The sequence below is a fragment of the Mus caroli genome, chromosome 18 (assembly GCF_900094665.2).
Source record: "Mus caroli chromosome 18, CAROLI_EIJ_v1.1, whole genome shotgun sequence".
Classification (NCBI taxonomy): Eukaryota; Metazoa; Chordata; class Mammalia; order Rodentia; family Muridae; genus Mus; species Mus caroli.
The window spans coordinates 76,395,367-76,411,125 of record NC_034587.1 but is presented as its reverse complement, the minus strand read 5'-3'; the positions used below and the strand labels follow the sequence as shown (position 1 = coordinate 76,411,125).

General features: G+C 48.8%; 1 protein-coding gene and 1 pseudogene across 1 annotated transcript; both read left to right on the top strand.

Moving 5' to 3' along the window:
- Positions 1 to 1,213: 1,213 nt before the first annotated feature.
- Rbfa (ribosome binding factor A) lies at positions 1,214 to 9,692 on the top strand. The gene is made up of 6 exons (XM_021150646.1): positions 1,214 to 1,509; positions 4,012 to 4,231; positions 4,689 to 4,801; positions 6,907 to 6,991; positions 8,678 to 8,745; positions 9,088 to 9,692. Exons 1-6 carry the CDS (start codon positions 1,241 to 1,243, stop codon positions 9,479 to 9,481), a joined length of 1,149 nt encoding a protein of 382 aa, XP_021006305.1. The 5' UTR covers positions 1,214 to 1,240; the 3' UTR covers positions 9,482 to 9,692.
- A 3,384-nt stretch (positions 9,693 to 13,076) lies between these two features.
- LOC110284568 lies at positions 13,077 to 13,413 on the top strand (annotated as a pseudogene).
- The last annotated feature ends 2,346 nt before the right edge of the window (positions 13,414 to 15,759 follow it).

The window sequence follows — 15,759 nt, the reverse complement described above, 5'->3', positions numbered from 1 at the left end:
TTCACTTAAAGAATGCTTGTACTGACTACTGTCCAGCATGACTTCCCTTGCTACCTGGAGCAGAATGACCTGGAGGAATAGCTGAAAGAATAGGTCATTGTCCTTAGCAACCTACTGCAAAAGCTCAACCCGCAGACAGCAGCTTTAAATGAAAACTGCTTTGCTTAGTTTTTAGTTTGAATGTGGGTGAACACTCTGGGCTAGAGCTACTGATTTCCGGTGGACTGTGTCATCTTCCATCTTGTTAAAATCTGACATGTATGTTCCTGTACTAAATTTTCTCCCCACTGATGAAACGGCTGCTTATTTGAGTTGAAGTGAGGAAATACTACAGGGACAAGGTAGAGCAGGAAAACTAACGATAGTAATGAAGACAACAGAGACTGCAGGCAGTAGAGTTAGGCCCATCTTCCCTCTGTCTCCTCATTCAAAATCCTTAGATACAGAGCCTTCTTAACTCCCTGTTTGCGTTCTACTGTTTTTTCACTTTCAAATAATCTTAAAACTAAAACATCAGCCGGGCGTGGTGGCGCACGCCTTTAATCCCAGCACTCGGGAGGCAGAGGCAGGTGGATTTCTGAGTTCGAGGCCAGCCTGGTCTACAAAGTGAGTTCCAGGACAGTCAGGGTTATGCAAAGAAACCCTGTCTCGAAACACGCCCCCCACCCCAAAACAAAACAAAACAAAACCAAAAAACTAAAACATCAAACCAGAGACAGTATTATATTGATGGCCACCATTCACCGTTTACATACCCGGTGCATTGCATGTTCCAGTCATGTTAAGCTTAACTGTCTCCTCAAACATTTATTCCCTCTTTAGCGGTGAAACGATCAAAACACCCTTCTAGCTTTTTGAGATGCACACTACAGTACGGGCACCATGGCCTTGCTTTAAAATAAGCTGGGTGGGGCTGAAGAGATGGCTAAGCTGTTAATAGCACTTGGTTTCCAGGAGTCCATCAGGCAGTTCTCAACTCTAACTCCGGCTCCAGGGGATGTCACTCTCTCGTCTGGCTTCCGGAGGCACCTGCATTGACATGCGGATGTCACACACACGCATTTACATAAGTAAATAATAAAGTAACTGCACGGCTAAAAATAAAAATTCCGGGTGGTTTGGGGGCCCTGGCCACACTGCCCACAGTTTGCGCCCCGCCCACAGCAGTCATAACTCCGCGCCGCAGCCCCGCCCACCAGCCGGGTTAGCCACGCCCATGTCGGGTTAGTCCCGCCCACACATGGCCTGGGGCTTCCTGTTGTCAGGTCAGGTCTTTGGTGGTCTAGGGCTTACACGCCGGTCCGTCTTGCGCCCACTCGTGTTTGCGGGCCCCGCGCCCCGAAGCATGTGGGCCGGCGTCGCGGGGCTGAGAGGCTCCTGCGCGGGGCTTCAAGCTCTGCGGGGCGGCCACAGGGCCGCGCTTCTTCCCGGCCGCGCGCCGGCCCTGCACACCTCGGTCGCCTCCTGCGGCAGCAAGAACTTGCTCAAGAAATTTGCTTCGAAAACCAGGTATGCACGGATCAGGGTCTTTTGCGGGCCTGGTCGCCTGGTGCATAGTTGGATGGAGGCGGTTTCTACAGGGAACGGGTGTCCACGAGGGGTTGGGGCAGGACCATGGGGACAGGTGTTAGAAGATGATTATTGGCAGATCACCTGCAGATTGACCTTTGACAATTTCCTCGTTCCCTTCACATTTTAAGTGCATAAAATTTGCCTTCATTAGATATCTTTAGTAATAAGGATATACTTTGATTCCGCCGGGCAGTGGCCTCACAAGGCCTTTTATCTCAGCTCTCGGGAGGCAGAGGCAGGCGGATCTCTGATCTGAGTTCAAGGCGGATCTCTGATCTGGGTTACAGCATGAGTTCCAAGATAGTCAGGGCTAAATAGAGAAGCTCTGTCTCCAAAAACAAGACAAGAAAAAGATATTTTTAATTTCCACGGCATCTTAGAATCTACCAAGTGTGGTAAGCCAGTTTATATTTTGGGGGGTTTGTTTTAACAAATGATTTTACAGGTGGTTTTAGGATTATGAAGAAGTGCATGGTTCTGGGACTGGCCTAAGATTCTCTATCAGAGTTTAATGTGCCATCCTTAATGTTTTTTTCCTATCCAGACACAGTAGCTTGTGGTCAGTCTTTCCCTGTTTGACAGCTGTAACCGTTCTGGAGAATCCTGTTTGGAGGTTGTGTGGTTGCACACCACTGGAATTCAATATTTTCTTCATGGTTATCTGTGGGTTGTGGACTTCGGGAGAAAGAAACAGAGGAAAAGCAGCATTTTATCCATCTTCTCAGGGTGTATATAGCCATGAGCTTCCTGCCATTTTATCCTGTCTTATCGAGGGGTCTTACAGCCAGTGTGCCTCCCACTGTTCTGGGGTCAGCTGTCCCTTTTGTCATTTTTGCTAAGAAGCTGCTGTGTGTTGTAGCCCCTGACCTTAAGAGGTGAAGGATGAGTCGCGGATTAATTTGAATCTTTGTTCCCCTTCATTTATTAATGCATTCATCAGTGTGGACTTGTAGTTACCAGCTATGGGTTTTGTTTTGTTTTTTTTAAGATTTATTTATTTATTATATATAAGTACACTCTAGCTGTCTTCAGACACACCAGAAGAGGGCATCAGATCCCATTACAGATGGTTGTGAGCCACCATGTGGCTGCTGGGATTTGAACTCAGTACCTCTGGAAGAGGTAGTCAGTGCTCTTAACCCCAGCTACAGTTTTATTTTGCTCAGTGTTCCGTCTTTGGCCTTTAGCAGCCCCCACTACCCCTTTGCTCTCTTGACACACCCCAGATGTTTAGCAATTTCTTACCTTCTGACACTTCAAGATGTCTTAAGCTCATCTTACATATGCCCCTTCAACCCCGAGAATCAGCCATTCCTGTGAGGAGCCCAGGTTTCAGGAAGGTGCTGGCCAGCATGGTCTGGGATCCAGGCGCGCCCGCTTTCATTGTCACAGCTGCCTTTGATCCCTATTACTTAGGAGCATTTTGTACTTATCTGGGCGTTTGTCCTCTTTCCCTGCTCTCCCGGGACTCACCCCTGTTCTCACAGTGAGAAGTGAGGCTTCCCTCAGTTTCCCAAGTGTTCCGTGGAGCACACCAGAACCGTCAACCCTCATCTTCATGAATGGCCAACGGGGCAGAGGCATAGCGCTTCGTGAAATTTGGAGATAAAATCTAGAGGCCTATCTGTTCTTCCACTGTAGAGAGACACAAGTCACAATTACATGGTTATGTTAAGTGTCTTCTGTCCCATCCTGGAAAGCACCCTAGGCTTGAAGTGTCACAGCGTTTTGACGTGGTTTATGTAAAACTTTTTTTTAACTTGTCATAGCTATCTCATCTAATTTTTAAAAAAAGGATCCCCCATCTCTTTATAAAGATGTGTTATATATGTATGCATATGAGCTTGTATCTCTCTCTCTTTCTGTCTCTGTCTCTGTCTCTCTCCCTCTGTGAGTGTGTGTGTGTGTGTGTGTGTGTGTGTGCGCGTGTGTGTGTGTGCATGCGTGCGTGGTTTTTTTCAAGACAGTTTCTCTGTCTGGCTGTCTTGGAACTTACTCTGTAAACCAGTCTGGCCTCTAACTCACAGAAATCCACCTGCCTCTCCATCTTGAGTGCTGGATTTAAAGGTGTACACTGCCACTGCTTGGCCTTTGTACCTGAGTTCTAAAATGGTGCTGGCACATGTCTTTAATCCCAAACTCAGAGGCAGAAGCAGGCAATCTATTAAGTTCAAGGCCAGAAAAACAAAGAAACAAACAAGCAAACAAACGAAAAAGGATTCATTTATGTGTTTGAGTATTTTGCCTGCATGTATGTTGCGTGCATCATGTGCAAGCCTGGTATCTGTGGAGGTCTGAGGAGTTCGTCAGATTTATTGAGAGATACCATGTGAATGCTGGAACTGAACCCAGGTCCCCAAAAGACTAACTAGTGTTGTTAACCACGGAGCTACTTCTCCGGCCGCCCCCTCCCAACCCAATCTTGTTTTCTTGATCTAGGAAGAAGTTTTGGTATGAAGGTCCCTCCCTGGGGTCTCACTTGACCCCCAGGCCATCCAAGTATGAGTTCCTCACGAAGAACACCTCAAAGAAGACTAGGAAGGAAGACAGCATCCGCCTGAGGGTCCTGAACGGCCTTCTCTACAAATCATTGACGGAACTGCTGTGCACTCCTCAAGTGAGCCAGGAGGTCTATGACCTGAATGTGGAGCTCTCCAAGGTGAGCGAGCGGAGGCCGGGGTTGGGGCTTAGGACTGTGGTGAGGTTTATAAAGAGAGTGTGGGGCCCACCATCTTCCTAGAAGGGGCTGTGAGCAGAGAGCGTGGGGCCCACCATCTTCCTAGAAGGGGCTGTGAGTAGAGAGCGTGGGGCCCNTGTGAGCAGAGAGCGTGGGGCCCACCATCTTCCTAGAAGGGGCTGTGAGTAGAGAGCGTGGGGCCCACCATCTTCCTAGAAGGGGCTGTGAGCAGTACGGTGGGGCCCACGGGGCTGAGCTGAGAGAAGGGAGGTTAGCGTGGGTGTCTGTGACCCGACTTCCCCTGGGTGAATGCTATGCTCTCTGGCTGCCATCACCAGAATAAGTGGCAAGAGGCAGAAGCTATAGCACCTATCTCCAGCACGCTGTGCGAACTGTGCAGACTGAACGTAAAGTGACAAGCGTTGGGGGGGCATTTCAGGTCTCTGTGACTTCAGACTTCTCAGCCTGCCGAGTGTACTGGAAGACGGGGTTCTCTGCGGAGCGGAACAAGCACACGGAGTCCGTGCTGCAGAGGAGCGCTGCCTACATGAGGTGATGGGGTTTGCTTCCTGCGAGTAACGCCTTCTAACTGAACCTTAAGTGCCTTGGCCGCTTGTCTGTAGGTAAACTTTGCAATTTCATTTGCATTGAGGATTTTTGCCTTTCAGGAAAATCTGAGAAGCGTCTCCTTGATTCCTAGAGTATAAATTGCATTTTCCTGTAAGACCTAACCTAATCAGATTTCTCAAAAGTCTTGTGGGGCTCCACAGGTCCTTCCAGGGTTCTGTGAGGCAAGAACTATTTTGACTGCATTAAAGTTGGCTCTTGATTCCACTGCTGCCCAAGCTTGCTGAGACACACAGTGCCTGATTTACCTAAAAGCATCCTGGATGCACAAGGAAAAGAGTAAAAAGAACACCGTTGTAAATGTTGGTCCTTGGCGGGAAGCACAGGCAGGTCTCTAATGTCTGCTGAGGCACCGTCCTCCCTAAGGTCCTCCCGAGGTGAGAATGCCTGCAGGAGTGAACCACTGAAGAGCAGACAGATGGCCAGGCCCCGCCCAAGGCTGGTAGCAAAATGTACCCTTACAGAATTTGAGCAGTTGAGCCAGAAGTGTGTGAACTCGAGAGTCTGGAGAACGCTAAGTGTGTTCTTGTGGGACCATGACTTTGCAAGTGCCACGCTGTACTGCGCAGGGTTCTGACCTAGTGTCAGCAACTGACCTGACATACAAGGCCATAAGTCCACCCCGGGGGAGAAGGTCCCTAACCCGCCAGACCCTGATGCATTGTAGCGTGATACTGGATTGTGTTAGGTTGCACGGGGGCTCAAAACGATCCCTACTTTCCTAAGGACTATTAATAGGTCTCCCCTTCCGCAGTTCCTTATCTGTGTGAGGCCACGGTTTCACGTGTATCAGCAAGAATAGCAACAGGAAGTGAGTGCGGAATGAGGCGCTGGCTGTTCCCCCGCTGAGCTGGTCCTCAAAAACGTGCAGACACACAGACTAGGCCACCGCTCTCAACACTTCCTTACAGAAGTTATTTTTTTCCATGAAAGCTGTGTGTGGCCGCAGTTAGTGTGCTTACTGTTTTAAATGGCTTTTCAAATGTGCCATTTTAAAATTTCTCAGATTTGATTTCCAGTCGAGTTGACGTCCATAGAACAACGTAAACAAAATCTGTTGGCCGTTCTCAGTCACTTCTTAGAGTTGTAAAGGGTCCCGAGACCCAAAATTTTGAAAATTGGTGAGCTGCTTGGATATAATGAAGCTATTCAGTGTCTTCATAAGGTTTCTGTTGCTGCGATGAAATTCTATGACCAACAAACCAATTTGGGAGGAAAGGGTTTGTTTGACTTTACACTTCTGTATCACTGTTCATCACTGCATCAGGACAGGAACGCAGACGTTAGGAACCTGGGGCGGGAGCTGGTGCAGAGGCCATGGAGGGTGCTGCTTATTGGCTTGCTCCTCGGGGGTTTCTCAGCCTGCTTTCTTACAGACCTCCTGCTCCTCTCTGTAGCTCTTGCCCTCCCTTCAGGAGGGTGGGGCTCGTCCAGCATACCTGTTTGTCTGTCTGTGTACTGTCTCATGTTCAGTATGAGGGTCACTGGCATCCCTTCCATAGATAGAGTGTCTGCACCCATCAGAGAAGGATCAGAAGCACGTTAGCAGAGTGAAACACATCTTTGAGACTGTTGTGATTGCCCAAAGTTTGGTATCAAAGTTTCAAGGGATTGCAGGGCCTAGACCTCATTAGTCTGGTCTGTATCACATTACTGAGCTGTACCAAAATCTTTCGTGTCTAGCAGGGATGTCAGGTTGGAGTCCTTCCAGGGAGTGCCCACTGAGTATAGGATGCTGTGAGTCCAATTCCAACAACTTGTTAATTAGGCCTCGGTCCCTTGGAAGAGTGAAGACCCGCGATGGTATGGTGCATCCTATATGATGAGGCAGTATAGAAAAGGATTCACCAAAGCCCTGCTTTCCCTCCCCCCCCCCCCGCCCCGCCCCATCAATGACCCGTTGTCAGTGGCTCTCTCAGACACCCCTTCTGCCTCCATAGTGAGCAAGTCTTATCTCCTGGTAAATTTGTGAGTTTCATGTAGTTTATGTTTGGTTCCTCTCCACTAAATGTCACGTGCTCTCTCCTCAGGCATCTTCTGATATCTCAGCAAACCCTAAGAAATGTTCCACCCATAGTGTTTGTTCAAGACAAAAGAGACTTGGTCCTGGCTGAGGTGAGCTTTTACCATGATTAGCCTTTTTTTTTTAAATCTCATGTACACCAGAATGAGCTTTTATTTACGTGTTGTTTGTTTGCTAATTTATTAGTTAAAAAAATTATGAATATGGGTGTATTGCTTGTATGTATGTCTGTACCACATGCATATACTGCCCTCTGAGCATTTGATGCCAGGAACTCGTGTGCGGGTTCTGGGAAGTAAACCCAGGTCCTCTGGAATAGCAGCCAGTGTTCTGTGGAGCGTCTTAGTCAGGCTTTCTATAGCTATGATAGAACGCCATGACCAAAAGCAACTGGGGAGGGAAGAGCTTATTTCAGCTTATAGTTTTGTCTCACAGTCCATTGGTGAGGGAAGTCAGGGCAGGAACTCAAACAGGACAGGGACGTGGAGGCAGGGACCATGTAAGAGTGCTGCTTGTCACCTTCCTCCTCATGGCTTGCTCGGCCAGCTCCCTTTGGGTCCCAGGATGCTTCCTAGAGTTGAAAATTTTTATTTCCAATTTTTATTTCCAGCTGGTGGCCCACCCAAGGACCACCAGCCCAGGGGTGGCACCCCCCCAAAGGGCTAGGCACCCCCACATCAATTCCTTTTTTTTTTTTTTTTTTTTTTTTTTGGTTTTTCGAGACAGGGTTTCTCTGTGTAGCCCTGGCTGTCCTGGCACTCACTTTGTAGACCAGGCTGGCCTCGAACTCAGAAATCCGCCTGCCTCTGCCTCCCGAGTGCTGGGATTAAAGGCGTGCGCCACCACGCCCGGCTGTCCCACATCAATTCCTAATTAAGGAAATGCTCTACGTGCTTGGCCACAGGCCAGAAAGTGTCCACAGGGACATTTTCTCAGTTGACGTTTCCTCTTCCCAGATGTCTCTAGCTTATGTCAAATTGGTATAGAACAAGTCAGCATAGTGGGTGTTGAAGTCAGAGGACACCCTTTCAAGACAGAGTGTTTATTCTGCAGAAATTACCAGCATGCAGGGGTCAACCATTCATCAAAATGGCGACCACCAGAGGAGCTCACAGGTTCCCTCTAATGCAGGGCTAGGGGAATTTTCCAGAAGGTTAAGTAACCTCTAATATGATTGGCTAGAAGTGCAGCAGAGACATTAGTACAGTTCTGATTGGTTGCTATGCTAGTTCCATATTTGGTGAGGCCTTGAAGGATTTCAGAAGCCAGCTGAGTCCTGGCCTTGTTAACTCCTCCAGCAGCTGTCTCAGGAGCTGACTCAGCTCCAGACTTAAACGCCCTACGTCAGGGTCAGCACTGAGCAATGACCCATTGTCAGTGGCTCCTCTGAGGAACCCAGGATGCTTCCTAGAGTTGAAAATTTTTATTTCCAAGGTTTTTGAACCTCTTAAGGTCACCAGGCTTGGCTGCAATGCCTTTGTCCACAGAGGCAGGTGGATTTCCGAGTTCGAGGCCAACCTGGTCTACAAAGTGAGTTCCAGGACAGCCAGGGCTATACAGAGAAACCCTGTCTCGAAAAACCAAAAAAAAAAAAAAAAAAAGATAATGGAACAGGGAGTGGGGTGGATCGCAGCATTGAGAAGGCGCCGGCCTGCAGTGGTGTTAGCTGAAGCCAGGTGACTTGTGCTGGACTACGTGGGAGGCCCTGACTCTGTACCCTGCAAGCAGAGGGCGTGGCCTACCATATCCTCGCGCCCCCCCCCATACTTTCCTTTCAGGTAGATCGGTTGCTGGCAGAGGCTGACTTTGGACCCCCAGATGAAAGGGACGACTTGGACGGTTTGAGGTGAGCCACGTGGACATCTCTCTGCTACCTGTGGCAGATGCTTTAGCCACAGCGGCTGCTCTACTAGTCTATGCTTCTACTAGCACACGTGGCCCCCTTGGTTCCTGCCCCTGGATCCAGCACAGGTCTGCATAGTTCTGGGTGGCTGTGTACCACCACGCTCAGGTGCACACACTGGTCACCCGAGCCACTGTCCAGGATCACCTTGCTACATCCCTGTCACCCTCAGATAAGGTCAGAGATGGGGAGAGGTAGCACGGGGCCTATGCAGATGATTTGCTCCTTACACAGTGCTTTGGAGTGTGGTTTGGGCTCTGTGTGAAGGCTTCTCTTCTCTCCCAGGAACGCTGATGCCCAGGTACCACATGACTCCCCAGAACCAACCGCACACCCAAATCTGTGTGGGATTGACCACGAGGCACTGAATAAGCAGATAATGGAGTACAAACGCAAGAAGGAGCTAGGGCTCCAGTGTCAGAGTCTGGCGCCACCATCAGGGCTGGAGCAGGCGTCTGAACCGACTCGTTCGCTCTGGAAGAGAAAGAAGGCGCGATCCCGGCGGCAGCACGGGGACGCTTCCCCCAAAAGCTTCCTTTTGGGTGAGGAGGATGAGGACGAGGACAGCAGCACAGAGTGGGAATGCCACGCCCACGAGGCAGAGGATGAGCAGGAAGAGGAGCTCGGAGCTGACAGAGGCACGCAGCAGGGCCTCTGTGGCAAGAGAGAGCAGGGGTAGGGCTGGGGCCTCTGAGCTGCCTGCCCCTGCCTGTGGGTCAGACTGCAGGACAAAGCCTCTGGTGTGTACCTTCTGTCGTAGTAGTCCCTCAGCGGCAGGAGAACTGCACAGAACCCATCGGACTGCATCTGCAGACCTCCGCAGCCAGTCCTCAGCGATTGGTACCTACCTGGTCCCGGATAAATAAACTATTTTGTATTTACTCTGAGAATTTTGTTTATATGCCCAATGTATATTAAACATATCTGCCTCTCTTGTCTCCCTTCTAACGTAGGACTCCTGTTCCCCGAGTCTCCCTCCCAGCTTTGTGCCTCACTGAAGCTAATTGGTGCTACCCTATGTAATATGGGAATTGGACTGTCACTGGAGCACAGGCAACCATGAGGGCTACACCTGTGCTGTCCTTAAAGAAAGCTGACTCTGCCTTCCCCAGCAGCCTTAATTGCCAGCAGCTCCTTACCTAGAGCTGAGGCCTGTGAGCCCATCCTTGCTCCATGCTGAAATGTCAACCGGCTGGATCTTGTGCAGGTGGCCAGCAGCTCTTAGCTCGTGAGTGCGACGCACGATCTGTCACGTCCAGGAGACGGCGTGGTACAGCAGTGCTTCCTGACCTCTGGATCTTACAGTCTTTCCATCCCTCTCTTGAAAACTACTCCCTGAGGTTTGAGGGAGAGAGGGTATGATGTAGATACACCCCATTTAGGGCTGCGGTGACTTGTGTACTTCTCGGCGCTTTGGCCAGTAGTGAGTCTCCAAGCCCTGCCGACCACATCACTGATGAAGAATTTCACTGTGCTAAACTGTGGGTATAAAGAGAAGTATTTAGAAGACAGTTTGATTCTATGTCCATCTAGCGAGATGATCGTAGCAGGTTCTCCAGGGCCTATGACCTCCCAGCTTCAGTTTCTCGATCAAGGTTACAGTACTAGGCGTGAGTTCCCTTCTGTAGAATGTAGACCTTAAGCCCATAACTGCTCATTACTGTAACCCTCATGCCTCTGTTGCATATCTTGCCAGGGTGGCCATTATTCTACAGCTCACAGGTTCTAGCTAGGAAAGGGGTTTGATAACTTCTCTCTTGCAGCAGCCTGCATAGCATCTTCTAGTACTAAAAGCTAGCCAGCAGGGACAGAGTTTCCAGGTTAGCACCCACTTGAATACTCTGTGTCTATGATCAGTAATAGGATGTTATCATCAAACATTGTTGGACAATTAAGAGTATTTTTGTGGGAAGTGTCTCCAGGGGCCCCCTTGACCAACAACTTGAAGGCTTCTTTCTTTTAAATCCTCATATAATACAACAGCAGTATCTCTCCCCTCTCCTCCACCTAGCCCCTCCCCCACATCGCTCCTCTACTCCAGATCCATGCCTCCTACCTTTCCCTTCAGAAAAGGGCAGGCCTGCCAGGGATTTCAAACAAACATGGCATATCAGTTTGTAATACAGCTAGCCAACCCCGCCTAGCCCACCATTAAGGCTGGATGAGGCAACCCAACAGGAAGAATAGGGTCCCCAAAGCAGGAAAAACAGCTTTGTGTGGAGGTTGTAATGGAGCAGAAAGCATATCATAAGGTGAAGGGGTGCCCAAGTGACCCTGCCTGTGACCTAGATCTGATTACTCTATGGTGACAGAAGCTTGTGCATCCTTGTGCTGACCGACCTCGTCTTTACCCTCTCCGGAGTCTGTGGCTCTTGGACACAAGCTCTGCACAGCTCTGTCCTGCTGAGTTGTTTGTGTGAGCTCTAAGGTGGAGGCTCAATTTACTGTTTACTCTCCATCTCATAAACTATCTTCTGGTTTGTTTTAAAACAGCAGAACATCAGCGGAAGGCTGAAAAACAAGGTAGGTACCTGGACTGCAGAAAGGACACTGATTTCCAGTGAGCCGAAACAAGATTACAGGCCACGCGTGGAGCGCTGTTGAGTGGGACTCAAATTGCTCCCTCTGCTTGCGTTCAGACGGCTCCAGGTGCCAGAGTGACATCTGATCACTCCCAAGAATAAAGTAGCCAGTGACATCGAGCCACCAGCAGTCAGAGCCAGTAGGCTGCTGTCTTCCAGGACAAAAGTCTTTTTTTCAAGTTTTATCAAGTCAGCGCCTGTAAACATCTCTTAGGTTGACGGCAGAGCAACAGATCCTTGTTCCCTTTGGATTCTGTGCTCAGGAAGTCAGCGACTCGTCATTCAGCTATTTCAGGATGCACACAGAGCATGTGACTCCTAACGCCACGTGGACTCCAGCTGAGGTGCAGTAAGCCAGCATTCTGCATCCATCTGCCGTGAGCCTTAAATAAAGTGTCCTTCTCATGGACTTCTACCTTAGTCTCATATTGGCACATCTTGATGGTGGTTTTCCCATTTAAGACAGCTCCAAGCTGGCCCTGGTAGCACAGACCCCACAGTCTGAGTGTGTGGGAGGCAAAAGCAGGAGAATGGAGTTGGCAGCCTGGGCTATACAGCAAGACTATCTCAAGAACAAAACAAACAAAAAGAAGAAAACACAAAAGCTCCAGGCTGTGAGGAGGAGTGGATCTGTCGGGTCCACTCAGGATATTCTCACCTAGATGCTAGTTATACACTGTAGCTGGCGAGCTGCGACATGCAGCCTCAGGAACGTGCATACATGTGTGTTCCTGGTGTGTCTCATGCATTCACCGTTTGTCTCATGCATATATGTGGGCATGTGTGTGTCTAGAAGTGCATGCCTAAGTGCCTGCATGTACTGGTATTTGTGGACGTGCCCAGGAGTAACCACATGCTATGAGCACAGACTGAATGGCTGTGTATGCGTGTCCGAGTGCGTGTGTACCCATGTAGGAATGTTCATGTGTATATGTGTGAATATGAGTACGTGTGGTGGTGTGGATGCCTGTGTGCAAGGATGTTTGCATGTTAGGCATCGGGGTGACTTCTGTGTGCTTAATGTGAATGCCAGTGTGTGAAGACCTGGATGTGTTGTGTGTGCCTTGACTGTAAGGGTCTGGGGTCCAGGGCTGGAGAGATGGCTCTGCTCTTCCAGAGGTCCTGAGTTCAATTCCCAGCAACCCCATGGTGGCTCACAACTGTCTGTAATGGGATCACATGCTCTCTTTCGGTGTGTCTGAAGACAGCAACAGTGTACTTACATAAATAAAATAAATACATCGTGCTGGGCGTGGTGGCACACGCCTTTAATCCCAGCACTCGGGAGGCAGAGGCAGGCGGATTTCTGAGTTCGAGGCCAGCCTGGTCTACAGAGTGAGTTCCAGGACAGCTAGGGCCATACAGAGAAACCCTGTCTCGAAAAACCAAAAAAAAAAAAAAAAAAAAAAAAAAAAAAAAAAAAAAAAAAAAAAAAATAGAAGAAAGAGAAAAAAAAAATACATTGTAAAGAAAAAAAAAGCTGGGGATTCTGTGGCCCAACAGTGCCGGGCTCCACTGGACTTGAACACGTGCGACACTTTGTTGTTGTTGCTGGAAACCTTGTCTTAGGATGTGATTGTTTTGCCAGGCTACTGAGGGTCTAAGTCCGGGCAGTTGAAGAGTGTGGTAGGTAGTGGTCGTCAGCACAAGGGTCATTTTGTGGCTGGGAAGGGACAGCCCTCGCCCAAGGTGATGGTGGTTAGCAGGATGAACAAAGATGTAGAGATGAGAGCCGTGGTTAACCAAAAGTTAGTAGAAACTGGAGAACGAGAACACCCCAAAGGGTTGCTGAGAGCTAAGGTAACTGAGTGCAGCTGGAAGGATCAGTTGAAGGCACACTGTAAAGAGGTAATTAAAGAAAAAGGACTAGGATACATTACCGTTGATGCCATGGTGGCTGGAATCACTCCAAAAGGCAGAGCCCCGGTACTTGGCAGTGTAAAAGACGGGACTCCTACAGAGAATAAGAGCATTCCTTGTTCAGCATGCCAGTGGATTTATTTCTGAAAGTAAAATTTGCCAGAGTTAGAAATTGATTTCCCAAAATAAAGTCCTTTTTTTGTATGATGGTTTTTAAAAAAAATGTGATTGGTTCCATGGGAGTTAAAAAAAAAAAAAAAGATCTGAATACCAAGTTGTCAAAAGGGTTTTTGCTGTTTTGTTGCCTCTTTTCTGGAAATCAGAAGGTTTAAAGAATGTCCTACTGGGCTGGAGAGATGGCTTAGTGGTTAAGAAAACTGGCTGCTTTTCCAGAGGGTCCTGAGTTCAATTCCCAGTAACCACATGGGGGTTCACAACCATCTATAATGGGATGCCCTCTTCAGGTGTGTCTGAAGACAGCTATAGTGTACTCTCTACATAAAATAAATCTTAAAAAAAAAAAAAAGAATGTGGTTTCAGAGGTCACAGCAGGTCCTCCTTCTAGGGAGTCTGTAGCCTCTGATTTGTGACAGGAATTCTGAGACGGTTAGAGTCACGGGGACAGGTCTTGTTCCTAAAACATCTGGTAGAAGGAATCTCAAGTGATGATTTATAAATGCATGTCCACAGCCATTCTGGAAGATGAGTCAAGACAACCACAGGTAAAAACTAGCGTGGGCTGTAAAGCCAGCCCTGAAAGACCTTGTTCAAAGTCAGCCAAACAGAAGCAGGATTTATCCTCTACTAGAGTGATTTCAGGTTACAAGGCTTTCATACTTGACCCTGTTGGCTCTACAGGAAACATCAAAATGGACAGCCATTTTGCAGGCATAATGCAGATCTGGGCTGGGAGAAAGACTGGCTTGGTGAAGATGCAGGGTACCATGCCAGACACGTAAGATATTCAAAGCGCTGTCAGTAGAGTGGTAGCCCCCGCACTCACTTAAGGTGCATGCCTGAGAAGAGAGCCTACATTTAGTTAGCCATCACCCACTTAGGGTTGTCACCTGTACAATTTACCCCTTATCCTCCCTGCCCTGCAACAGCTTGCCCTGGCCTTCTGGAGCCCAGGAAGTTCAGTTTTGAGGAGCGACACACTCCTGTTGCATTTGAGTGATGTCTACTCAAAGCTTGGCAAGTGTCACATCAGCCAGACATGTCCTCAGCGTTGGCTGTTGTCAGTGAAGTCCATGCTGCTGGACCCACAATGGTCACATCTATCTAGTGACCTCTCCTATCTGTGAAGGTCACCTTCTCCTGTGCCTGGCCAGGGGAGTTTCTCAGCTTGAATGAGGCTTTGTGTTTTGCTCACTAGTTATGTTACATTATCATGCTCACATACCCCAAGGCCACATTGTCCCCAGCTGGCCTTTGGGAGCTTGTGTTAGTGTCTCGTGGCTGTCCTAATGAAGTACCACACTAACTTGATCTTAGTCTTGGTTCTGGCTGCTCCAGGAAGGGTCCTTTTGTTTCTCCAGCTCAAAGTCCTAGACCATCTGCAGACTTTTCTAGGTCCCCACCTGCACCCACCTACCGTCTTCCCATAACCAAGCCTCTCTCATTGGTTCTCCCAGGCTTGTCTTATTAGCGCCCGCCCACCAGCTCAGGATGACAGTGGTTTGAAATTAGCTAATTCATCCGTGAGGACTAGTTCCAAATGAGCTCTCCGCTGTTCCCTGAGCACTGCCCACCTCTACTGCTTCCTTCTGCCCGTCCTAGAGTGAGCCATTTGACTCCCTTCAGTGGAGAAGGAAGGGTAGTAACTGGGACAAGGACAGAAGGTGTCCCACTGCCGTTGGTGCTATGGAAGAGCTGGGCAGCTCTGGGCACACTATGCATAACTTGGTGGCTGTAGATGAGCACCAGCATCTAGGCAGAGAGTGAGGAAGATGGGGGACAGAAGGGCCTTGGGCTGCCTAGCTAGAGTCATCTGTCTGGGCAGAAAATTCAGTTTAAAATTATGATGTTAAGATTTACCTTGCTGGGCAATAGTGGTGCACGCCTTTGATCCTAGCACTTGGGAGGCAGAGGCAGGCAGATTTCTGAGTTCGAGGCCAGCCTGGTCTACAGAGTGAGACAGAGTGAGTTCCAGGACAGTCAGGGCTATACAAAGAAACCCTGTCTCAAAACAAAACAAAACAAAACAAAACAAAACAAAACAAAACAAAACAAAACAAAACAAAACAAAAAGATTCACCTTGGTGGGCCTGGAGAGATGGCTCAGCGGTTAAGAGCACTGACTGCTCTTCCAGGATTCCTGAGTTCAAATCCCAGCAACCACATGGCGGCTCACAACCATCTGTAAAGGGATCTGATGTCCTCTTCTGGTGTGTCTGCAGTGTCAGCGTACTCATATACATTAAATAAATAAATACATAAATCTTAAAAAAAGATTCACCTTGGTGGCTGCCAAGGGCCAGCCTTGGCATGGAGAGGGTTCTGAGGCAGGGGTTTC